The sequence below is a fragment of the Histoplasma capsulatum genome (assembly GCF_000150115.1).
Source record: "Histoplasma capsulatum G186AR genomic scaffold supercont2.1, whole genome shotgun sequence".
Lineage (NCBI taxonomy): Eukaryota > Fungi > Ascomycota > Eurotiomycetes > Onygenales > Ajellomycetaceae > Histoplasma > Histoplasma capsulatum.
In genome coordinates, this window is record NW_025544801.1 from 1205341 (window position 1) to 1230716 (window position 25376).

Below are 25376 nucleotides of genomic sequence, written 5' to 3' on the forward strand. Positions count from 1 at the left end.
GTATAATCGTTTTCGACGCTCTACTCAACGAGCTCTTCATCCACCCGTCTACCCCCTTCACCCCTCCAATTCCACAACCCGTAAGCCATTGCAGGATTGCATTCCGTCCAGTTGGTATTATCGTGCGGCGTGGTGCAGGATCATCGTCGTCGTTAAAGGTTGACAGGCACTTATCATTATCCTGCAGTGGGGGAAGCAACTCCTGATTAGGCGCATATTTATTTTGGATATTGTCGGGGTTTGTGGATCGAATCATTGCCCAGGTAGGAGGAAGGGCTGTCCTCCACTTGGAGGCTGCCTCGTTTATTCTGGGTGGTCGTAATGGGGAGGGTTGCTGCGGTATCGGACGATCATACGCCATATTGCCTATGTTCTTTGAAGAAATGCTCGATAGCCGGGGACTTCGAACTGAAGCGGAAACAGAGACGGGGGCGGGAACAGCTCTACCAATGCGCAAATGCGGACTACTGTGCTGAGAAGCGGATGGTGCCGCAGGATTACGGGAAAGGGAATCGTCCGCGACGAGGAGGAAGAATCGCAGGGCAGAATGGGCGTTCGATAATATTTTTGATATCAATATTTATCGCACTTCTCACGCCTCGCTGCGCCAATGGAGCGTTTGTCAACTTTGAAAATTGTCTCCCCCCGTCCATCGTCCACTCAGACCCTCTCCAGCTCCAGTTCAAGCCGATGTATGTCTGGGCTGTGTTGGATATCACTTCGGAGGCCAGAAATCTGAATGTGACAGTGTATGGGAATGTTACTGGAATTGCAACCCAGGAACCCTATCCTCCTCCCGATTCTCCTAGCTGGTCCGATCCAAATAGCACCGTTGGGAAGATCGTTGACGTGGATGTAAAGAATAATATGTTCTCCACGCTTTTTTCAAGATTCGAGGTCCTCAGCTATTCTCCATACGTCGCCCCGGCTGAACGATTTTGTGATTCTTTGATCCAGGGAGAGTGTCCCCTAGGCCCTGTTTTTGGTTCAAATGGGTATGAATTCCTTCCAACGAAGAGATACTTATTTCCGCCTGACATTTGTCTTGCATAAGTTTTCATTGACCCTGACTTTCCTGACTAGAACTCCACCCGAATTACGAGCTTTTTCCGTTGCCCATGACCTATTCTCCTCCTATTCTTTCACGGCCATAACGCCTGTACTTAGAGCAACAGCTGGTGATGCTGCTCGGTCTCAGATTCTTTGTGTATCTGCTGAAGTTACGCCTGTCTTAGGACCAACACTAAATGACGTCCTTAGATATATCCCCCTTGCCATTCTCATTCTAGTGGCGATTGCGACGGTGTCCGCAGCCATGTTCAGCCCATGGGGTTCTTTGGATCTGTTTCGGTGGACTTCCAATTACGGACGAGACGAGGATTTGCTGCGACTTGTTACCCCAGGATTCGCCGACTGCCTCCAGTATATTCAATTTGTGATTCTAACCGGATCTTTAACGTTGAATTACCCGGGATTCTATCAGCCGATTGTAAGCAGGGCAGGATGGTCTGTCCTTATGTTCAACCGAAGCTTTGTCAGCCATGGAAATAGCACAAATCCTATTCAGGACGGAATGTATGTTGTCAACGCAACCTATGGACTAGACCGAATGAGTCACCTGATCGGCATGTCGTCTGTCGAAGATATATGGTCTGGGATGGTAATTTGGCTTCTTGTGATTCTTGCATGTGTCGTTTTCATGATCCAGCTGGGATTCGGCCTACGGTGGCTACATCACCAAGTCACCCATGTACCAGAGGAAGACCTTCGCGCCAAAAATTTACCGTTCACCATGGGCAACGTTATTCGCATCGTCTTCAACTATTTCCTTCTGCCGATTGTATCATTATCTATGTTCCAGCTAGTAGTTACTAGCCAATCCCCTATTTCTACAGTGGCTTTGGCGGTTGTCCTGCTTGTTGGACTGGTTGGATTTGCTGCTTGGCTCTTAATTCTCATTACGCGAACGCGCCCACGCTCATATATGTTTGATGACCTTCCGACGGTTCTCCTTTATGGTTCTTTGTATAATACATTTTCCGATGGTGCTGCAGCTTTCTCTGTAGTATCCGTTCTTCTCACGTTCGTTCGCGGCATCGCGATCGGAGCCGTCCAACCTTCAGGGATTGCACAGATTGTGCTTCTAGCGATTTGTGAAGTTGTCCTTCTCCTGACGCTATCCGCATTCCGCCCCTTTCCGTCGCCAACATCTATGAACCTCTATCATGCGATTTTCTCCACCATCCGCTGTCTCACGATACTTCTGAGTGTTGTCTTCGTTCCATCACTAAGTGTCGGCCACGCTGCAAGGGGCTGGATTGGTTACGTCATCCTCCTCCTACATGGGATGGTTCTAGTCTTTGGATTCTTTTTGAATGCTATTCAGACCTTGGTTGAGGTACTCGCCCGGCTTGCTGGTGCTGGCGGTGAGGGCGGAGTGGAGGGTGGGGCGGCAAGAGGTGGCCTTGTAAAGGTGTGTATCTCGTTCGAAGTGACCCTTACCTGCTCAAAGGCAGCTAGGATAATGTCCCTCAATGTATTGGGCTAATATCGTTAATTATTTTATCGACAGGTCTTTGGAATGCGTCAGCTTTCTCGCAGAGTTCCGCGAGTACCGCATCATGTCCCTCGCCACAGCGCTGCCTCAGAAGTACCGATCTTAGGCTCGGATGGAGGGAGAATGTCAAGCCATGTAGATGGTGACAGATCTCGGAGCTTTTCTGGCAGTTCAGCACTCTTGTTAAAACGTTCTGTGGCTACCGAGAACCGTGTGAGCGCTGGTTTCGAGGCGAGTAGTTTGTACGGAGTAGGCCATCATCACCAGAGAAGCGGGAGCGGACCGTACACTCCTACGACTACGGGAGGAATCTCACATTCCACATTCCCTGGCCAACATTCGGGAGGCAGCGGATCGCCACACAGCGCTTTGGCTAGTGTAAAACATACAGATAACATCGGTCCTTATTATCGGCCCCCGAGACATCGGCGAGCCACTTTAGACGGAATGTCGCCTAGCAGCCGCACCCACACCTCGTGGACAAGTGGTGATTGGACTAATCGACGGTCAGGCAGTAATATGGATGGCGAAGGGGCTGATACGAATGACGGTACCCCCGTCACCGGGAGCAGAACGCCTGTCCCAGCCTACCTTGCAGCTCCTAGAGACGAGTCGGATGCGGATATGGACGAACCGGGCCGTTCAAGGACTGACTATGCTGTCCGGGAGGTAGACTTTTACTATCGCGTCCGGGGTCCTGCTCTTTCCCATTCCGCGACGCGAAAATTAAAAACTGGCCCTGCCGATCCGACAGGCCCGGTATCATCTGCCACAGGCTGGTTCCGGGAACTCTTCCGTGGTAAAACTCGAGAAAAAGGGAAAGGATTCGAAGTTGTTCGTAGCGCCAGAGCTCCACCACCCGGATTGATGCCAAATGCCGAAGGCCGGGAGCCATTCCCAGAACCGTATCGAGACGATCCCGATACTTCAAAATATTCCGACTTGGGTGTAACCAAACACACCCGTCGTTCATCGGGATCATATGACACTTCTGACGAGATAACTCAGCACGAACCAAAATTGAAAATGGAGCAAGCAGCCCCTACGTTACCTCCTATCGAGGCAAGTGAATCTATCGAGCTTCCACGCCGAACAGGCTCCAAGAGCGACACACACGAACAAGGAAACTCCCTGACAATCCCACCCACCATTCCCCGCAAAAGCTCCAAACGATACTCCGCAGTCGACATGGCAGACCGAATAATCGAACCTGAGGCCGGAGCTGGACATGGAGTGGACGTCGAAGTCGCATCCCAACCCATTTCTTCCGAGGAAATTAAACATACCGACAATCCTGATATTTTTGTCCAACCATCTTCACAACCAACCACTACTCAAGCCACTCGACTCCCCTTCAGCTCCAAACCCTCTTCAGTGCGGAGTGAGTTTGTCTCCACAAGATCAGCCAATTCTAGTATTCAGAACACGACGGACGACGAAAACAACAACCAAGGGCCAAAACGGCGAAGCTCGAGGCCCTACTCGCCTTCCCGTCGTAACCAAGGCCGGCCGTCGAGCATGGGATTCGTTCAGATGCATCGGGCAAGCGATCATATACACGTCACTGACACTTTGCCGTTTTCCGAAAGCACGGCGGAGATCGTGAGCGATCCTCCTGTTTCACCTGTTTCACCTGTCTGACTTCTGCCGCCTTAGTCTCGTTCCAATATCACGCCTCGTTCCTGAGCCTGCAGATACAGCTGCGCTCCTCTTATCCCATCTGGCCTCCGTGGTCTTCACGTCTATCAAATGTCTCTCTGCTCCAACTCTTTCACCGGATGAAAATAATTATGGAATGCGTTTTGCACTGTATTCAGCTATCTAATAGGTCAACGGGACTATAGACATTTTTCCCACTCATTTTCTATCCGTCTCTCTGTCTATCCACCTCTTCCGCTGATGATATCCGCTTTACTGAGACCTAAATCTAGGGTCCGAGCTATATCCATTTTTCTTTTGTTTTCTTTTTCTTCTCTTTTTTCTTTTTCTTTTTCTTTTCTTTTCTTTTTCTTTTTTTTTTTTTTTTTTTGAAAACAAAATTTCATTTACTACTCATTTAATCATTCCTCACACGATTAATATTATTTTTGACGAATTTCCTTTGGCTCCTCTTTACTACAGTTTTATGTTGTTTTTGAAAGCATTTTGAGGACGGCATTTCTTCTGAAGCGCTTTTTGTTCTTTATTTCTCTTCTCTCTTTCTCTCTATTTTTTTTTCTCTCCCACTTCAGTTCACAAACCGTCATATTCCTATTGGCTGTAGTTGCGTAAAATGTGTACTGTGTTTCCTTCATCACTTGTTTTTCGTTTTGTTTCACTTTTTGCCATTCTTCTGTTCACGTCACTGATCTGTTATTAAATCTGAAAAGCGCCTTTTTTTTTCCGCGATGTTAATATTGTTGTAGTTCGGTAAGATAGACAAAGACGGGAGCGGGAAGCATTGGATGATAATGAGCAAGCATGTCTTCTCTGCAGATTGATTCTGGATTCCAATCACTCGATCCTTTTTTATGTTCTATTTCTTTATACTTATACATACTGTATATAAATGTTTTCATTCTTTCATGGTTTTTGCCGTGGGCAAAGTATTGAAATATCGATCGCTCTTCCGCCTTGATTTTCGAAGCAGCGTACTCGAGAGGCTGTAGCTGGAATAAAATAGATAATATTCGGATCACAGCTTACTATGTTCTCCTTTTTACGGACAATCCGTCTCAAGCCAACTTTAGAGTGTCTGAATTCTGAATTGTAGAGTATTATTTTTCTGACAAATGCTTCTGCGTTTTGGTGTTACCTGTCACCTCGGCGTGGTTTGTGTCTTAGCTAAGGATCGCCGTTCGGCCCTTAAGCGGGCTGATGACTCCCGCGTTATGTAACTGACTGGTAGTTTAGTTAGTTATGCTGCGTGCTATCGATACCTCACCACCAACCACCACCTCATCGCCCACTCCGCCGTGACGAGTGGGATACCATATCTATTTACCAAACCGCCACTTCGTCTCTCTTGCACGCCTCAAGCGTCGATTCAAGCCATTTTCCCGGTGTGGCGAATGCCGGGGAGCTGCCTGGCTCACCTCGCCCATTCTTGTTCGTGGCTTTCTTTCCCCTCTTCTCTTAAAACCTGAAACACCGAGAAGTGAACGGGAAACTGGGCCAGCCTCCCCACGAAGGATATGAACTCCTAGCATTTTTATATGAACTCTATTCTAGTGCGTTTGTTCTGACGAGTCTTCAAAGCCATATATTGATAATCTGGAGTGGAAAAGCTACCTTAACTAACGCTCCCTTTTCTCTCTCAACTGTTTCAGACTAACCAGGACAACGTCGAGTACCGGGTAGAGGGTATCTACATGTGTGGAGCTCGACGGCTAGATGACAGCTTGAACCGCCGCGAATAGACTTGATGACCTAACGGTGTTCTGAAAAGTGAGAAACAAGAAAGGAAGGGAAGAAGGATAGAATATCCTGTCGTCTGTTGCTAAACCTATTCCTCATCACCTTTTTCCAGACTATCATTTGTCGACCTCGGACCGTCTATCAATCTGGCACACACGCACCTTATTTAGAAGCTATTTAGGAGGGCTCTCTCCTTCGTATCAACGTGGAATATCCGCTCGACAGAGCTAATGAGGACGGCCGTTCGTCCAAACGACGGAGATTGGTCTCGTCTCCTCTTCAAACAAGACAAGCATCATTTCTGAAATATCGACTGCAGCGACCCAGTCCTTGCTTACCCCATTCAATGTCATCTCCTGAGTTCGACTCCGCAGCGTCGTTATCCTCCTCTCCATCCTCGCCAGTGGACCCTGTCACCAGTTATGTTCCCACAGATCCCACCCCAGCTTCCGGGTCTCCGCATTCTTCTACTCCCTCCTCCACTGCTTCCTCGCCTGACTCATTAGAAACAACTGGAGCCATAGCAACTACTCAGCTGATGGACTCTCAGGGATCAACCCAGAATGCTGAGACAACTAGACATACTCTGCTAGAGTTTTTGCAGAATGAACACCCAGAGACAGGGAATAATCAACAACACCAAGGGCCGTACGCTACTAGTACAGGGGGAAACAGTGCTACGAGCCTTGAGCGAAAGAGGAGGCTCACTAGCGCTAGTGATATCACCTGTTACGCTCGCCCGGGGGCTGGTAGAGCCCCGGCAGATCCTGGCTCGTCAGGACCTCGACCTAGCCGCTCTGTCACTCAGTCGTGGGAACGTTCCAGTCCAGTACTGCCGGGAAGCTCGAGGGAGAATGCGATTGATCTCTCAGGGTCTCAAGAGTCAGTCTCGCGGCAGCTGAGCTCGCTGCGGGATCGAGAACATAGCTTTGCAGATTACGAGCTGCCCCGCTGGCAACCCGATTCTGAAGCTTCGAAATGCCCTATCTGTGGTACCCAGTTCAGTTTTTGGTATAGGAAACATCACTGCAGGAAATGCGGGCGTGTCGTTTGTGCTTCGTGTTCACCGCATAGAATCACCATCCCACGCCAGTTCATTGTTCGTCCGCCTGAATCTGATGGACATCGTTCCACTCTTCTTCTGCCGAATCCCTCTGAAGCTCAAGTTATTAGCCTCATTGATAACGATGAAGAGCGGTCGTCAGCAAATGCCAATACCCGTGGGCAGCAACGGCGACAACAACAAAGAGATCGACACTCTCCGAATTCAGCCTTGGGAGGCGGAGAAGAAGTCCGTTTATGTAATCCTTGCGTCCCTGATCCAAACCCTGAGCCTCCTAGGCGCTATACAAGCGCTGGCTCATTGCTCTCATCCTCCCTGACATCCTGGCCGGGCGATACGTCAGGCACTTCTCATGTACACACACACCGTCATTCTGCATTGCCAGACTTCTATCGTAACGGTGGTCCATATACACGTGGAACTAACCCATTTCACCGACCGTCTGCTTCCCTATCATCGGCCGCCAATACGCAGCTTTCTCAGGCAGCTCGCGAGCTCCGAAGACAGCGGAGTCGCGGCATGATTGTTAGTTTTTGTTCATTACCATGTCCGGTTATAAATGAACAATTTGTGTGTTTTTGTGCTGACATTCTTTTAATTCTAGTTCCAGCCCGAGAGTCCTCAAATTCAACGAGTGGCAAGCCGGGAAGGGCTACCCGATGAAAACCTGTCGTCGTACGGAACGTTCGATTACACCGTGCCCCCGAATGTCCGAGGCATACCGCTGAGATATCAGTCAATACAACAAGCGACTGGCGGTCTGCATCCTCGTTACTCCCCGCCAACATATTTCTCACCATCTGGTGCGGCATTCCCGGTATGAATCCCCTTGTTTCGTTTTCATTTTTTTTTCTCCCTTCTTAGTTACTCTAACTTCGTGGGATGCTTTTCCCCCCTTACCATCCCGACATATCTACTAAAGCAGCCATATAGCAGGGCCCCCGGCAGCGTACCGGCCACTCCACAGCCCGCTCCATGCCATCACACCACCGTGGACCATCAAACGACTTTCTCCAGAGCATAAGCACCTCATCGTCCAGCCGAAATCGCCCCTTACCTCCTGGCCCGCCGCACCACCATCGCCACCCGATTGACGAGAACGACATTTGTCCTATCTGTGGCCGCCTCCTCCCACCCCGCGCGGCAGATGGCAGCGAAGCCGCGCGAGAAGCCCACGTTCGTGAGTGTATACAAGGACACGAGATCGGACATGGACACGGACACGGACACGGACATGGGCATCCCACTAACGGGCGTACCAGCCGCACCGGTCGTCGCACGTCACAGTCCAATTCCAATGGCAATGATCACAATGACCGCCCCTTACGGATGTTGCCCTTTACAGCTACGGAGAAAGATTGTGTTGGCGAGGAGGGCGTGCAGCAGGAATGTACGATTTGCATGGAGGAGTATGAAGTCGGGGACCACCTAGCACGGTTGGAGTGTCTGTGTAAGTTCCATAAGGAGTGTATTGTGAACTGGTTGGAGAGGAAAATGGAGTGCCCGGTTCATAAGGCGAATTGATTAGTTGGGTTTTTCAATTCAACCCTGCTCTATTGGGGTTCTTCCTTGGCCTGGGCGATTTGGGAGTTTCCAAGTTTCGTGCTATTATTCTCATTATACCGAGTACTTTGCTTTGCATTCTACATGATATGATAGTGGGCGTTTGCGCGTCTGGTTTTGAATAGTTTGAATTTGCGATTGAATTGTAGTCGTCTCGGGAAGCCGCCACCTTCCTGAATCTCGTGTTGCATACGAAGGTTACAGCTCAGTCTGTGGGAATAATGGTAGACATCTCGTTATGTGTACTGGTCCTGGATATGTGCACATCCAGTTGATATCCCTTCAAGTGCACTCTATTTGGATAGCCGGGTTCAATTCCACAAACCTGTTTATAGCCTAATATTTTCGGAGTAACTATCGTAGAGTTAACAAGTGTTTCGTCCAGCTCTGCGACGGCCATCAGAGGAACATCATCGCTTCAAAAAATGTCTATCTGTTTATCATTCAAAACCTCACCAGAATATACCGAGGCCAGCGAGCAGTTAGTTCTAGGCTGCGAGATTATCGCCTCTTCGATTGGCTAATTTTTCTTTTTCTGTTTATCGGTGTTCCCAGTCAAGCAAAACCTTGGAATACGAGAACGAGCTGTCTGCCCGCTCCCTGCCCATTTTGCTGCCATTTGACTCAGCCCTAAGCAGGCAGTAGCCATTGATGTCCAAGCGAAGGACGCTGGCCACAATTTCTCGCTCACCGACGTCGCCCGCGCTGACTTCCTCCGGCTCGTTGTCCCTCGATATCGAACAGTTCGCGAACGGACAGATATACGTTCTATCCTCAGGTATGCCTTGTGCCTGACGCTGCCAAGCGCTCAGTGTTCGCCATATTTTTGCCACGCATCCATCGGCCTCCAGCTGGTGTCAGATCGCTGAGATCGGTCATTGAAAGCACCGTCTGCCGTGCGCTATCGGGTGTCACCCACATCGTCGTACGTTTATTTACCCTGCCCTTCCCTCAGCACCCGGACAAAGCAACCTCTTCCAACTCAATATTCTTCGCAAAACCGTGAACATTACGTTCTGCTGACTTATGGCGAACTCTCGCAGGAGAAAGCGCTCGCTCACGCGTGGCAGGCCCCCGCCGCCCCGCACATTCCACCAGGAAAAAGGGGTTCGCGGTTCCACCCACAGTTGCTGATTCCATGGATGCCGATCCGCGGGTTCCTCTCCGTCAGTCTGCGCCCTCGCAGTCTTCATCCACGCCCACCTCCGATCTGAGCGCCCAGCAAACCCACAATAGTTACTACTACGACAGCCCGAACCAGCAGTCTCCACACTCCGCAACCCTTGGCAGCGGGGCCCTCGACGATGATGATAGCCGTGACCATGAGCGGGACCACCGCATCGGGCTCGCGCCCGGGACGGGTACATATACCGAATCCATCGCCGTGACAGACATCAACAACCCGAACAACCCGAACGATCCCTTGGCCGACCTGAAACGCCCACGGGCCTGCGAGGCCTGTCGACAGCTGAAGGTGCGCTGCGACCCGCACCCTGAAAGCCCGGATGGCCCGTGCAAACGTTGTGCGAAGGCCAATCGCCGCTGCGTCGTTACAGTGCCGACGCGCAAGCGGCAGAAGAAGGCAGATAGCCGTGTCGCGGAGCTGGAGCGGAAGATTGATGCACTGACAGCAAGTCTACAGGCGACCAGAGCGAGGAATGGGAGTAGTGTTGGAGGCGGTGCCCCAGAGAGCTCTACGTTACGGTCTGGGTCTGCGGCAGAGGACCTGCCCGCTGCCCACTGGATGGGCGCACAACGACAAGGGAGTGAAAACAGACGGGCTACCACGGGAGGTTTTACGGCGGGCCTAGCTGGGAATAAAAGATTTGCCAGCGGAGAGTTTAAACATAGGCTCGGGGCTGGGGCCCTGGTGCCGCTGGCTGCCAGGCCTCACAGCCCGACGACAGAGAGCTCGTCGACCTTCTATGATGGGTCGAATCATGGTGGTGACGGGAACGGTCCCGATTCCTGGGCTCCGCTATTGCCTTCCATCGACCGAGCGCCCAAAGCTCGCTACGATTATGAATACACAGACGTCATTGATCGAGGGGTGGTGGATACGGAAATGGCTCTCAAGTGTTTCAACCGCTACGTGAATGAGATGTCTCCGTTGCTTCCATTCATCGTCTTTCCCCCCGAAACTACTATGGCCGAGGTGCGTCGGACGAAGCCCATCCTCTTATTAGCTATCCTGGCCGTATCAATTGGCATTTTCAACCCTGAGTTGCAAGTTACCCTGTTGAACGAGGTCTTCCGCCTCTTTGCAGATCATGTAATTGTCAGGGGATCGAAATCTCTCGAATTGGTGCAGGCAATTGTGGTATCGATGATATGGTATAGGCCGCCGGAGCATTACGAGGAAATGAAATTTTACCAGCTCATACACATTGCGACGACGATGGCGATGGATCTAGGCATGAACAGGAGAACCAAGTCAACGGCTAAGTCAAAGTCAATGGGTATGTGGAGGGAACTTATGGGCAAGAAAACTGTCATGGTTGAGCCTGATGCACCTGAGACTAGGAGAGCGTGGCTGGGGTGCTATTTTATGTGTGTTAAGTATGTTTTGTACACCTTTTGCTACTGCCTAACTCTTGCATGATCTTCATGGACCGTGTGCCATGTCTGGATTGCTATGTTTCCGGTTTTTGCTAACATGCTAGGACAGCGTTGCAATGTCCCTTCGGCGATCCCTTCTCACGCGTTGGCACCCTTACATGGATGAATCTCTTGAAATCCTCGAGACGTCGCCCGACGCACTTCCATCTGATAAAACACTCGTTCAATGGGTGAAACTGGCTCACCTTGGCGAAGAGGTCCTGTTCCAGTTTTCAATGGATGATCCCGTTACGAACGTTGACATAACGGACCCCAAAAGTCAGTATGCTTTAAAGGGATTCGAAAGACGGTTGGCGGAATGGCGAAAAGAGGTTCCGCCCGAGTGCTATTCTCGTAAGTCCTTTTCACTTTATCCCTCTGCCTCCGTATCTACTACATTTTGCACCTACGTGAAATTATACGAAATTTACCATTTCTCCTTTTTTTTTGGATTTTTCCCTTTTAACATTAAATAAATAGCTATCATGCACTACTACCAGCTCATTCTCAACGTCTACATGCATGAAATCGGCATGCACGCCGACCACAATATCGACGATTTCAAACCTCCTTTTTTAAATAGCCTTAGCACCGAAAATCCGATCGACTTGGGAACCCCCGCCCACGTCGACGCACTAACCGTCTGTCTCACGTCCATCCATGACGCATTTGAGACGTTTATCTCCCTCGATTATTTAACTATCCAATCTATCCCCACCATCCACTTCGTCCGTACAGCATACGCCTCTGTCGCTCTTATCAAACTACATACCGCCGCGTCGTATCCTGCCACTCGATTGGGTCAAGTATTCAATCCAACAGACTTCAAGATTGAATACTTCCTCACCAAGGTCATTGCACAATTGAAGGACTCTGGGGATCGTATTTCCGGACGGGTAACATCCAGATTCGCCCTGATGTTGGGGATGTTAAAAACTTGGTTTATTAAGCGGAAGGAAGGAAAGCCAATTACGGGTAGTGGTCCCCCGTACAACTTTTTCCAACCGAAAGATATTCGGGCGTATTTGGCACCGGAGCCACGGGAATCGGAATCACAGAGCGCGAAGCAGAATCTGGTTCGTACTGGGATTTTTGTAGTTGTCTTCCGTTTGTGTTTTGAGAGTTTGAATTCCCAAGAAACCATCAGTATTTCTCATGTAGGTTTGTTTTATGAAAACTTAAGAAACTGATATATCTATTTCACCTCAGGATACTAGTAACTCAGAACCAACACCCTTACATCTCCAGACTCACACAACCGTGGGTGGTCCAGAGACCCAACACTCCCACCACAGCCCTTCAAACTTATCCCCTCAGAATATCCGCACCGATGCACATCCCACTTCTCTCCCGAACCACCCACCATCAACCGCCACTTCCGACGCTGCTAGTAACACAGTCTCCCAGAGTGATCACTGGACCCCCTTCCCGCCCTCCGCGGGCATGGGTATTTTCCCCACAGCGCCAAACCTACCTTTATCGTCCCAGGGCCCATCCCATAACCAGAACCCCCAGAATCCGACTCAGGGTTACGTTCCCGCGGACCCAGGTGGGATTGGAAATCCACAGCATGCGGAAATGGATCCTCAACAGGCCTTTATGTCGAACCAGAATATGCAATTCATGTTCCAGCCCGACGAACTTGCTGTTCTGGGAAATATTTGGGATGATATTTTTTTTACTTTCCCATTGGACGAGACCGGCCAACCGTGGTGACCAGACGGACAAGAAAAAAGAAGCGGAGGAAAAGAAGGTGGGGAAAAAAAATTTTTAAAAAAAAATAAATAAATAAATAATAAATAAAAAAAATTGACATCTCTGCCACATTACATACCACTCTACTCAGCGGCCTCCCAGCTAAATCTCCCCTCCTCCTATCGATACTCTCCTCTCCCCTGCCATCTGTATATGTACATATATTTCACCTATATATACCCTTGTCCACTTCTTAGTTGTTTGACAGCGAATGCAAAAGAATTAACATACCCGAGTCGAACAAAAGCAGAACGAGAAAATTTGAGCGAAATGAATATATTGCCAACGTATGATATCTCAACCTGCGAGCCCCTTTTTTTACTTTTATGGTTAGTTTTAAGTTATTATTCGCGCTTCTTTTAGCTATTGACCCATCTTAAATCGATTCCTGGACATTGCTATGATAATATGATTGTCTGGAGTTGGTGGATTTTCGCCAATTTTTATACGTAGAAAGTTTTGTTTTCGTTTTTAGAGTTTTGGCAATCCGCCCGTAAGCACATCTGTATGCAAAATGTCATCCATCCGTAATATCGTCAGCATCGACTTGTTCAGGCGGAAGGATGCCGGGAGCTTTGACAATGTCGATTCAGTTCAGCTCTCCTGCTGGGACTGGTATCGGCATCACGCGCATTAAATGAATGTGCTCTGTACTGCGATATTCTCCACCGTTGATCACTTTTCGTTTTTCGGGCCGATGCCACTAGCAGGCCATGATCCATGCAAGAACACGTTACGGAGCCGGCCGTTGAGATGGAACTTGAATCGCTCCGGAGATAACGTCCAGGATACTTTATACGAGATCGGATAGATTTGGTTCTGTCTCCTGGGGGAAAAGACTGGAAACAGTGTTGGGGGGGGCGGGTGTCGAACCTTGCGTCAAGTTCTCGATTTTTCGTTCCTCGGCGGGGGTCGTCTAGTCGAATGTAGCAAGGAAAGAGTTGAAGATGGTTACAAAACTAAGCTCTCATCGTGGTTAGGATCACCTTCTACGCCGTACATTGATTCTCCAGCTACTATTTGGGCTTCGTGGACGAACGCTTAATTATCCCTACAAAGGGTTATGCAGACTCCTCCCTCGCAGTTCGGCCGCTCTTGGGGTGGATGGCGTAGTGGTAAGCGCTGTGCATGGAATGCTTTCTCAAGTAGGCACTTGGTGTTGGGGCCACCACTGCTGAGACAAGGTAGTGGGTTTGAATCCCATCTTCTCCAAAAAGGATATTATCACATCTTGGTGGATATTGGGGGTATTGGTAGCTGCCACTGCAGGGTGGAGCAATGTTCAACACTATGTATAGTCTAGATGGATTCAGTAACTATAGTGTGGGATTCTAAGGTGTGGTGATCCTTACGGCGTACATGTCTAGTCCAAGTGACAAGGGACTACTTACGCTGTAGTATTGCATGAGCAATTGTGGAGCAAGGGCCCCCTTGAGGGCTAGATCCAGAATGATATAGTGAAGTCTCTCCATCAAGGATGACTCAGTAATGAATAGAGAAATGTAACTAGAGAGTAGCCGAACATTAGGGTAGGCTAGTGAGGTGAAAACTGTCATAGTCTCAGACTGCATCTAGCCTTAGAAAAAATATGAAGAACAACAACAATAACAACAACAACAACAACGGCCGTAAAGAAGATGGCGGCCGTCAATTGGCAGCACATTGTCCCTCCGACGTACTAGTATGTGGCCCACATCATTGTCCCAAGGGCAGAGTTAACTCCCTTTAACAGTTAATCAACTTGCCGTTTCTGGACATTTGCTTGAGATATACTTTAGCTTGATAATTTTGTTTTCTTTTTGTTCCTCGTCCTATGAAATGAGTCCAATGCTAAGTTGATTGAGGTCCCGCAGGTGCTGCGAATTTCCTAATTAGGCTCCCAATTACTTTGCTGGGGCCCTGGGTGCGGCGTGTTTTTGACCAGCTCATTTGTGACTGGGTTATCAGTTCCTGTCATGGCCGAAGTTGAGGCGCGAACGAGCAACATAGCTTGCAGATGCGGCATAACATCCTTTTGCGGTTACACCACCGCGCCTGTCAATATCAGGGATTTTATAAGCCTCTCTGTCCCAAAGGCGACCTAAACAGAGCTAGAAGTGACTATTTCATTGACAGTCACCCCGCGAATTCATTGTCCCCACAGTCACCCTCGCTAGTTCGACTATAAAGCTCCCGAATGCTCAACACATGGTTGGAGAAATTCGAAACCACCCATCAACGGTGCGGGACATCGTCAAATCCCTACTTTATCGTATTACTCCTGCGAGAACTCCTAGTCTCCTACCGTGAGAAAAGAGGACAAAAAGGATTTTATACCGACGGAAACCATGGGTGCACAGACGCAATCTCCTCCGCAATTCACATATATCCAATCGAAGGGTATTTATCATGGCCTCCCCGTCATTGCGGGGCCAGATTCTCCCAAGGGACTGACTGCGATTGTAACGGGAGCCAACGGTATATCGGGCAGCTACATGGTCCGCGTGCTAGCTGAGTCCCCCGAGCGCTGGGCAAATATATACGCCATGTCACGTCGTGCAGCAGTCGAAGATGGGAAGTATGGAAATGTGACGCATCTCGAGTTGGACTTCTTGGAAACCTCACCAGAAGATTTGGCCAAGGCTATGGTGGAGAATGGGGTTAAGGCGTTAGTTATTTCCCCCTTTTAAACCTCCACTTACCTGTTCTGGTTTTTTTAAAGGAGCGGGGAGGGGGCTTTGGTTCACTGGATATTCCTTGTTAACGCATTTCGTTTTTGGGGGTGTGTCAGTGACTACGTTTTCTACTACTCGTATATCCAGGTTCCTCCAAGGGCTGACGGGTTGATATGGTCGAATGCACAGGGGATGTGCAATGTGAACGGTAAGGTTCCTCTGCTTCGAGTAGTTCTTTAGCTATCCTTCTGTCCCTCGTATGGGTTTTTTACCTCACCTGAAAGTCCCATAGCTAGCTGACTCGAATTCGAACATCCCAGGTGCATTGCTTTCCAATTTCCTCAAGGCTCTCAAACTTGCCTCAATTACGCCCAAGCGCTTCATGCTCCAAACTGGCGCCAAAAACTACGGTTCACACCTAGGCAGCTCGAAATCGCCACAAGTAGAATCAGACCCTCGCGTGACATTAGAACCAAACTTTTACTATGACCAAGAAGATCTGCTCTTCCAGTTTTGCAAGGAGACAGGCGTGGAATGGAACGTCGTTCGTCCTTCATTCATGATTGGCGCTGCAAGGGACGCAGCCATGAATCTGGCATACGGTCTCGGCGTCTTTGCTGCCGTCCATGCTCATTTAGGCGAGCCGCTCATTTTCCCCGGAAATATAGCTTCGTTCGATGTTATTAGAGATTTATCTTCGTCCAAGTTGACTAGCTACCTGGCGGAGTGGGCCGTACTAAATCCGGATGCCCGCAACGAGGCATTCAATGCTTGCGACTGCAGCGCTGTGACCCCGGGCGCTCTCTGGACCGCGCTTGCAAAGATCTACGGAACTGGATATAAGGCCCCAGATCCAAATGCCGAATATCAGTGTTTCATCTTTCCATTTGACCCTCCTCCCCGCGGGTAGGTCGTATCTTTTACCCGCTGGTCTACTTGAAATGTCCAGTCATATAACTGCATAATAATGAACGTGACGCTAACAACGGGCTTGACTCCAATTCCAGATTCGGGCCTCCCGAAAAGATGGAATTCAGGTACAGTTTTGCCGCATGGTCGTACGACCCGAAGGTCCACGCAGCATGGCAAGAACTCTCACAGAAACATGGCATTGCCTATAACCCGTTTTCCTCGCCGGCTGATCGCAACCGTATCTTTGGCCTCACGGATGCCGCTATTTTGCCCGGAATTCCCGTGCAGTTCAGGTCAGTTTTAGACACATCTACTATTATCTGTAGTCTTGCTCTTTCAAATTTTCACCGGAGTTCAATAACCATTTTTCGAAGTCATGGGGCGCTAATTTTGGATACCATCCCTCACAGCATGGACAAATCCCGAAAATTCGGTTGGCATGGTACTGTCGACAGTCTCGCGTCGTTGCGCAGTGTTCTCGAGGAACTTATTGAGATGAAAATGTTACCACCACTACCTTCGACCGCGTAGTTTGACCGCTGGCATGATATACTTGAGTTTGCTTATCACTCGACCATTCCCACTTTCAACTCTTCCCAACAATTCATCTGACGAGTTCATATATTCTCAACCCTTTTTCTTCACTGTTTGCCCTCTTCAGGATGTCATGATGGTTTATTGGTTTTCCTAAGTGCCACCGGTTGACGAATGGAGGTACAAGTCTTTGCCCAAACACAGTCTAGACGACTCGTGGTTCTCACGCAGCGCGCAGGTTGGAGTTACATAGCTCGGCACCACAAAAGGGGGTGTTTTGTAACACACAGGCACTAATCATATAACAACATAAGAGAGTTATCCAGAAGATAAAAAGAGAAAATATCTACTACATGCTAACAATCAATAGCTGACCCATGTGTGAAGCCTTCAAAACAGTAAAGTTACTCTTACACCCAAGTCAAAACAAACATACATAGGTTAAAATAACCCCAGACCTTATCCCGCATACTAGGTAGGGATGGAGTATACCTAGGCTCCCGTCGCGAGCAGCACTGTAATACCATGTTGTATCCTTCATCTACGTGAAACCCTAATATCCATTGAGTCTGGCTGCGGAAATTAAAAGATGCCCACCACATCCACCACCAAAAAAAATGCCGCTCATATGATAGAGATTATCAAATACGTTCATCAAAAAATTTGTATGTAATGGCAGCATTAGCTTGTAAGCTAACATACGGGTAGAACATGCCCGGTAATTCCTCTGATCGTTGAGGGAAGATCAGAGCTCCAGCTAGCAGTAATTCAATAGCAGATATCCTATTTCGACACCTAGCCATCCATCCCTCCCCCCCGTTGGGTTGTATCCATATCTCCCATGAATGTCCCTGGCTGGACACACCTGGACCGGCGGGTCAATAATTTACACCCCTCGCATGTTCCCAAGAAGTATATTTTCCCCGCCATTCTACCTGGATGAACCTCCGTTTACCTAAATGTAAAATGTTATTTAACGCGGAATACACCGGCTGAATAAGATGCATAAGTAGTTGATATAGAGCCTTGGAATTTAGCTTTACGCTTTAGCAACTTTGACATATCAGACACAGTAATTGTAAAGAAACCCGCCCTAAGGCAGCCAGAGCTCGGCCAGAACAATCAATTGCCCAAAAACAGGTTATTGCAATGACGCCATCAGCATTGTGCTTCCGATACTACATGTATATAACTAGCAGCTTGCCCAACCTTCTAGGGGCCAGCGAATCATTCTAATATAATCTAACCCCTACGTTCTACTTCCTCGATACCTGATCCTTCTATCCGAATCCCTTCCGATAATACTGTATTACCTTATACAGCTTTATCCTCGTAACCAGTTAGAGTCCTAAGGACCTCCTTTTTGATTCACTCGAACCCTTACCTCTACAACGATCGATCGTTTCAACCACGATGTCTGAGACTGGTTTACCTCCGAATACCCCTGAACCTGCAGCGCAGGCAGGCCCTATATTAACATTACCACGGGGACTTACCCCCCTCAGTGCTAATACCTTCAGTTCAACACTGGTCCCGCAGCGAAAAATTCGACTACCTGACCCACCTGCTTACTACGGCAATAGCCTACATGAATACAACACATTCATCCGAGCTCTCGAGCGTAGATATAAGCTAAATCCGGGCCACTACGCCACCGATCAGATTAAGGTCGTTTATGCTTCGAGCTGGTTACGAAAAACAGTCGAGACCACCTGGGCTACCAAGGAAAAAGAGCTCGAAAGGTTGAACCAACCCTTCTCATGGGATAACTTCAAAGAATTCCTGCACAATGACCTTGAAGACATACACGGGGGAGGCTTTGCGGCAGCAATTCGCTTTGAGAAGTTGAAGCAACAACCAGGTCAATCAGTGCAGCAATTCGCATCTAGATTCAATGAGATCTGTGAGAATCTAGCAGTTGATCGAGAAGAACTTCTAACTCAATTATTCTTTGCCAAACTGCAATCCTCAGTGCGAGATCGAATCCAGGACTATCATAACCTCCCTACCAATTGCAACGAATTGGCTGCGTTAGCCGCCCGAATCGAAGCTATTTATAGGATTCATGACAAAAGGGACAACAGCAAGCAGGGATCCTTCAATCCACGGAACAACCATCACAGGGATCATGATAGCCGTGGAACCAAACGACCCTCTGGCGGTTCTTCTTCGAATGGTCAACGTAATCTAACCCCGGCTGTAAAGCTTACTATGGAGGAACGACAACGCCGAATGGATAACAATCTCTGCCTATTTTGTGGAGAGGCAGGGCATATTCTTAAGGATTGCAACAAAACAAGAAAACGGAGCCGAACCACCGATAGAAGGATCAGATATCGAGGCAGGAGAACGTAGGGGTCAGATCATATCAGAATGATTAGCTGGCCCCTAGAAGGTTGGGCCAGCTGCTAGTTATGTACATACATACACGAAGGAGCTGATACGATTCTGATGACGTCATACCGAGTCCTGTGATGTCACGTCTTTGGGCATTACCCGCCTTAGTGCGGCTTTCTTACAGATATAATGAAATTTAAAAAAATATGAAGGGGAGTGCTTGACTAACTTGGGGTCTGTTTTGAACAAAAGGAAAATTGAAAAGGGAATGAAAGCAAGGAAAGAATATAAAATGAAAGAAATGAAAAGAGGGAAAATATGGAAATATGGAAATATGGAAATATGAGAAAACATACGGATGGATAAAGGAATAAATGAATTTAAAAAATGGTAAAATACAAGAGTACACGTACCACAGTCAGTGAGGAAAGTAATGGTAGGGAAAAACATGGGAAAGGGTATCTTTGGGGTGCGGTAGTTCATGAGATTAAGTTGGGAAGTGAGAAAAACAAAAGAATAGGAAAGCATAAAAGGACAGGAAGATATGGTGGGGTGTCGACTGCCAACAAAGAGTTCTTCGTGTTTGAGGATGGGCTCAGAACTGCATTGGCCTTGGGGTCAAGTAATCTCAGGGGTCTTGTGGAAGCTTGAGTGACAGATAATTAAATCCGCCATATGCTGGATATTCAAGTTGTGAAGGTGTATGTTCTGTAACGGACTCGTACGGGATTCTGAGATTTAGTCTGTGTTTGAAAAGTCGTTTCCTTCAGATGAACGGTGAATGAGCTAAAGCTGCATGTAACAGCAAAAGGTATTAGTAAGAAATTACGCTTTTGAGCGCGTAGAGAAGCAGGAATAAAGCTAAAGGGGATTGATACTTACATTCTGTCCAAATTTGATCGACGTTTCGGTTTATCTAGACGAGAATATCGTCCCTCGGCTTTATCATAGAGGGAAGATTGAAAGTGAAAATCGTTCAGAGGGTTGGTAACCCGAGGGACATCAAAATCCCTGGTCATTCGCACGAACTCCAGGGATCCATTGCGGGTCGTTTTCAGTCTATATGGCACAAAACTAGTTAGTGAAAAGGCAAAAGCAGAGTGGGCCTAGCTTGTCAATGGTTTACCCTGGGAATTTATAATTGCTTATCGAGTACCGCCGTTGGATATCTGGTTGATATTTTGCCCGGGAAGCCTTGATCTCCTGCTCTATTTCGCTGCTGCGGTATTTCCGTCTCCGATACTGCGATGAGGAACTATCAGATTCTGGTCCCCAGGTCGTATTGCCTTTCGTGTATGTTGCTTTATGCCGCCCGGCTCCGGACATGGCGTTCGATGAAGGAGCTGAATGCTCCGATAAATTCTCATTCCTGTAATCGTCCTCTTTTGAACGGGGCCTGATAGTGATATATTCTGGAGAAAGGGGAGTGGTAGGTATTGGAGTGATTGGAGTGCTAGCTCTCTTCTCGCGAGGATATGTCGGCTGGGAAATGGGCGATTTAGGGACACTGCTGTTTCCCCGGGCACTGCGAGGATAAATTGTTTCGTACATAGGTGATTGGGGATTGCCGTTTTTGCCGTCGCTCCGCGGGTATATAACCTTGTAGACTGGAGAAAGGCAGGTATTGACATCCTTGGCGCTGATAGGATATATGGTTTTGTAAATAGGAGATACTAATCCTTTGGCGAGGTCGCCGGATGATGACTTCGTTCCTTTGCGTAAGCTTGAAGTGTCTGTGGATATCCTGAGGCCATGCTGCCTGGACCGGGCTTGGGAGAGCTTTTTCAATAAAGGCTGGAAGTCGCCGCATGACTCTGAATCTGATTCACTACACACGGTAGTTGCAAACGGCATGGTTATGATGACAAAAACTGATAAACAAATCTGGAATAGAAAAATATAACTCAAAAATGTATTGTGCGAAATGGATGTATCAAAAATTAACCGTTTGGATTCAAGTCTAAAACAATATCTCGATCGGAGGCATCCATGGCCAATTTATCCCCCGTTTTCATCTCTATCAGAGTAAGAGGAGAACGCTTGTCTCCTGCGATTCTCCCGATGATAAGTTGACACGGCGTCTAAATCGGATTCCGAAATGTAGATAGAGCCATAATTAGCCAGAGATCTATCGCTGCTTCACGTAAAAATAAAATGTTTCATACAGCTGCCTGATCGCGTTGTTAGACAGGACGGAAATACAGATTCCATGATTATGGAAGCGGCAGATGAAACCGACGTCACCGTAGCTTCATGGTTTCATGCAAGCTCTGTTGAATCATGAGAGCTAAAAAAAAAAGCCCAGATACATATGTAGCTATGAATTTGCTAGAGGTGGTGGTTGAAACATTTTCTGAATGCGGCGGTTCTCTATAGCCGCGCATTTGGAAACACCTGAAAGAATAAATCTCTTTCAGAAAGGGAAATTTAATCATCACCCTGTCTCCGGCCAGCCAAAACCACTGAAACAGCAGCAGTTGAAACAGGAGCTTGGTGTATTTAGGTCGGTTTAGCGCTGGGCGCCAAACCAGACCCATAAATAGAAATCAACAGATGGGTGCAATTCCTGGTGGGATAGTATGCGGGGTAGTGATTCAGATATATATGAGTTTGAGGGAATGATTGGACCTTGATCCCCAGGCTAGCAGGAGGCGATAGTAGTAGATAAGAACGTCCATCCGCTGGATGTTATTGTGGATTGCTGTCGCATATAAATATCAGGAGGCTCAAACCCGCGACGGGAAGTCTAACGGAATAATATTTATCCGTAAGGCTCCATGATTCGGCTGAGTAAGCACTGGTATGATGCTTGGCGCTTGACGTCATGCCCAGCTGGAAGTCCTGAGAGAAATATTCGAACAAATGACCAAGTTAACTGCTGCGACAAAAAGAAAAGAGATCTAGCTGTAGAGATGCCATGTCAATTCCGCTCACCTTGTTTCCTTTGAACTAACCAGACCAGTTCCTTTCGGCTAGAAAACATATTCCCCTGGAAGACGGCTAGGGAGCACATCTCTGCATAGGGATAACGTATGGGACGACAACACTGGGCAATGCGCGGGAAGGGACGCTGAATGCGGACAATCGAGGCTGCTGGAGGGGCTACTAGGCTTAATAGCCGATATCCTGACTGTTGGCGTATCGAACTTGGACATCAGCGGGCCATTTTTGGCGCTCCACTCAACCATAATAATCATCGAGAGAGCTAGTTCCACCAGATTGGGGGCACCCCCGCTGGACAATGTCGCTGAATAGGGTGACTTCGCTTGAGTCGTGGGAATTCCACCCATCTTCATTCCACCAGCGGGAGAGGCCCCGTCAAGAGCATGCAGATAGCCATGCACCCCCCGAAGATGCAGGGGGTGACGATACATTTCCAAATTCAAGCACCCTGCTCATTCCTGTTGTTTCCAGGGGTTCGCAAAATGCGGTGATGCGAAAGCTGAATTTTAACCCAGCTGCTGGGCCAGCATGGACACACGCAGGTGTGGACAGCGAGGATGATCAAGAGTGCGGGCGAAGCCAACCCTCCGTATCGGATGAAGACAGCGCCCTGATTCTCACTGATGGAGACTGGGAACCAGACACTCTAGCTGCCTTTGAGGTGCCGAAATGGAAACGCGTCGGTACGTTATTCTTATGCGGTTTTATCTACTCATTGCTCCTTGTGCGCGTGTATCTATATTACCTAATGAGGTATAGCTAACGAGTGTATAAACCGACAGCTCAAGTTTTCGTGGCTGTACTGTATTGCGTTCTGTCAGCCGGTGTGATATTTGGATACGCCGCTCTTAAGCCAATTCTTATAGAAGAAGGTGTGTATAGAAATCGGTGCACCAAAGAAGAACTTGAAAATGGGGAAAGACTCTGCTACAATCAAGATCTCAGGTTCGTCAATTTTCAGCTTCTTCCCTTTCTAGAATACAAAACTCACTACGTTTGACATAAGATTAAACTTCATGTTCACTCTTGCGGCGGTTGCAACGAACATATGTGCTCTTCCAGCGGGCACCATCCTCGATACGTTCGGTCCACGTTTCAGCGGTAGTGTCGGGAGTATCTTCATCGCATCGGGATCTCTTTGCCTCGGTCTCGCCTCTTTGTTGCCATTCGATACATATATCGCCGGCTATTTTCTTTTAGCCATTGGCGGCCCATTCGTGTTCATATCCGCATTCCAACTATCTAACACGTTCCCAGCACACTCTGGCCTTATTTTAGCAATACTTACAGGTGCTTTCGATTCATCAAGCGCCCTGTTCTTACTCTTCCGCATTATCCATGGAGGGTTTTTCACATTGCGCAACCTATTTCTTCTTTACCTTATTGTTCCCACCTTTATCTTCATATCTCAGATCCTCCTCATGCCATCAAGCTCTTACAAAACAGCCGGCGAACTGATACAGCAAGTCGATGATGTTATGGCTGAACATACCGCGGACATTTCAGAGGACGGTGCGGTTATCACTCCAGAACAGGAACAACAACTCAAAAACCGAACCGCAAAGCGGAAAAAAATAATATCAAACATCCTGGAGCTGCTAGGCTCCAACGACCCACCGAACATCACCACCTCCCCCTCAGAGCCCCCACGCTCACCAAAACCACCCAATGGCGCCCACAAACCAGACAGCATCTGGGGTGTCCTCCATATGGCCTCAGCCCTCCAGCAAACCCGCTCTCCCTACTTCATCCTGATGAGCATCTTCACTGCCCTCCAAATGCTTCGCGTAAACTACTTCATCTCCACAATAGACATACAATACGAGTATCTGCTCTCCTCCACCCAACTCGCACAACACGTAAACTCGCTCTTCGACATCTCCTTGCCAGCGGCCGGCATCGTCGCCATCCCTTTCGTCGGCCTTATCCTCGATCGAACAAGCACCATCACAATCCTAGCCACACTTGTCGGCTACTCGACCCTCATCGGCATCCTGGGCTGCATCCCCCATAGCCTCTCCGCCGCGTATGCGAATATCATTCTCTTCACCCTCTATAGACCCTTCTACTACTCCTCCATATCCGACTTTGCAGCCAAGGTCTTCGGCTTCCAGACCTTCGGCAAGGTATATGGGCTCATGATATGTCTTGCGGGGCTGGGGAATTTCCTGCAGGTGCCGCTGGATGTGTTGACGCTGAAGCTGTTTCGGCGCAACCCGATTCCAATGAATATTTTGCTGACGATTGTGGTGTTTGTGGCGGGTGGTTTGTTGGTTTTGTTTGTCTGGTGGCAGGGGAGGGAGCGGATGGGGATCGTTGATGTTATTGTTGAGAATGGGGAGCTCGGAGAGCAGCCACGTGGTGGTGTTCCGGGTGGTCATAGTAATAAAGATAATAATCGTACTGTTCGGAAGCGTGGTTCGGGGAACGAAACTCAGAACCATACTTATATTCGTGACGATCGTGATGGCGAGTGGGGTGAGAGAGATCGACTGGTCGCAGTCTCTCGTTCGGGGGGTGTCAATGGCAATACACGTGCGTATGGGGCTATAAGGGATGGTTGATTCTATTTGATTCTGCATTTATTGAGGGGTTTTGTGATATGGCGCCTTCTGTCCACTGAGACATGGGTGTCAACCTAGCCTGGAGTTGCCTGGATTTGCTATTATATATGTCACTGTTTCCGCTACTATACCGCTGTAGATATGTGTAATATTTCTGCCACATTTCTTGGATGGAAAGCGTTAAATATATGTCTATGCATGTTTGGTGCTTGGGTGAATGAGATCTGGCTCCCTGCTCTACAGATTTGTGAAACGGATCAAACTCAACGATGACGTTAAGAGTTAATGAGCTTATTTCCACACCGTGAATTCCATAGCTTTCGGAAGTTTTATATTACTGTTATTTTTTTATTTTTATTTTTTTTGGAAATTTCTTCAGGTCTCTCTGGATATTGCTAAAGGAGACAAACGATATATATATATATCACAATTGATTTATGAGGCAACAGGAACAAAAGGTAGATAGATGCACGCGAACGAATGGAATGGAACCATAACCT

At 48.2% G+C, this 25376-nt stretch overlaps 8 protein-coding genes across 8 annotated transcripts; 6 read left to right on the forward strand and 2 right to left on the reverse strand.

Moving 5' to 3' along the window:
* Window positions 1-321: 321 nt before the first annotated feature.
* On the forward strand, window positions 322-4198 carry HCBG_00376 (uncharacterized protein; the record flags this gene model as incomplete). The annotated part of the gene is made up of 3 exons (XM_045427426.1): window positions 322-995; window positions 1084-2473; window positions 2573-4198. 3 exons carry the CDS (start codon window positions 322-324, stop codon window positions 4196-4198), a joined length of 3690 nt encoding a protein of 1229 aa, XP_045291401.1.
* A 2101-nt stretch (window positions 4199-6299) lies between these two features.
* HCBG_00377 (FYVE zinc finger protein) lies at window positions 6300-8540 on the forward strand (the record flags this gene model as incomplete). The annotated part of the gene is made up of 2 exons (XM_045427427.1): window positions 6300-7541; window positions 7950-8540. The coding sequence occupies 2 exons, from the start codon at window positions 6300-6302 to the stop codon at window positions 8538-8540; spliced, it is 1833 nt and encodes a 610-aa protein (XP_045291402.1).
* Window positions 8541-9230: 690 nt separating this feature from the next.
* HCBG_00378 (uncharacterized protein) lies at window positions 9231-12893 on the forward strand (the record flags this gene model as incomplete). Its single annotated transcript, XM_045427428.1, has 5 exons — window positions 9231-9357; window positions 9623-11129; window positions 11248-11531; window positions 11658-12253; window positions 12387-12893. 5 exons carry the CDS (start codon window positions 9231-9233, stop codon window positions 12891-12893), a joined length of 3021 nt encoding a protein of 1006 aa, XP_045291403.1.
* A 590-nt stretch (window positions 12894-13483) lies between these two features.
* HCBG_00379 (uncharacterized protein) lies at window positions 13484-14488 on the reverse strand (the record flags this gene model as incomplete). The annotated part of the gene is made up of 3 exons (XM_045427429.1): window positions 13484-13848; window positions 14086-14248; window positions 14324-14488. The coding sequence occupies 3 exons, from the start codon at window positions 14486-14488 to the stop codon at window positions 13484-13486; spliced, it is 693 nt and encodes a 230-aa protein (XP_045291404.1).
* A 771-nt stretch (window positions 14489-15259) lies between these two features.
* Window positions 15260-17029, forward strand: HCBG_00380 (NAD dependent epimerase/dehydratase; the record flags this gene model as incomplete). The annotated part of the gene is made up of 5 exons (XM_045427430.1): window positions 15260-15579; window positions 15703-15794; window positions 15907-16492; window positions 16594-16791; window positions 16909-17029. The coding sequence occupies 5 exons, from the start codon at window positions 15260-15262 to the stop codon at window positions 17027-17029; spliced, it is 1317 nt and encodes a 438-aa protein (XP_045291405.1).
* A 1416-nt stretch (window positions 17030-18445) lies between these two features.
* Window positions 18446-19387, forward strand: HCBG_00381 (uncharacterized protein; the record flags this gene model as incomplete). The annotated part of the gene is made up of 1 exon (XM_045427431.1): window positions 18446-19387. The coding sequence occupies one exon, from the start codon at window positions 18446-18448 to the stop codon at window positions 19385-19387; it is 942 nt and encodes a 313-aa protein (XP_045291406.1).
* Window positions 19388-20055: 668 nt separating this feature from the next.
* HCBG_00382 (uncharacterized protein) lies at window positions 20056-21223 on the reverse strand (the record flags this gene model as incomplete). Its single annotated transcript, XM_045427432.1, has 3 exons — window positions 20056-20161; window positions 20252-20428; window positions 20496-21223. 3 exons carry the CDS (start codon window positions 21221-21223, stop codon window positions 20056-20058), a joined length of 1011 nt encoding a protein of 336 aa, XP_045291407.1.
* A 1387-nt stretch (window positions 21224-22610) lies between these two features.
* HCBG_00383 (uncharacterized protein) lies at window positions 22611-24876 on the forward strand (the record flags this gene model as incomplete). The annotated part of the gene is made up of 3 exons (XM_045427433.1): window positions 22611-22995; window positions 23095-23257; window positions 23319-24876. 3 exons carry the CDS (start codon window positions 22611-22613, stop codon window positions 24874-24876), a joined length of 2106 nt encoding a protein of 701 aa, XP_045291408.1.
* Window positions 24877-25376: the final 500 nt, after the last annotated feature.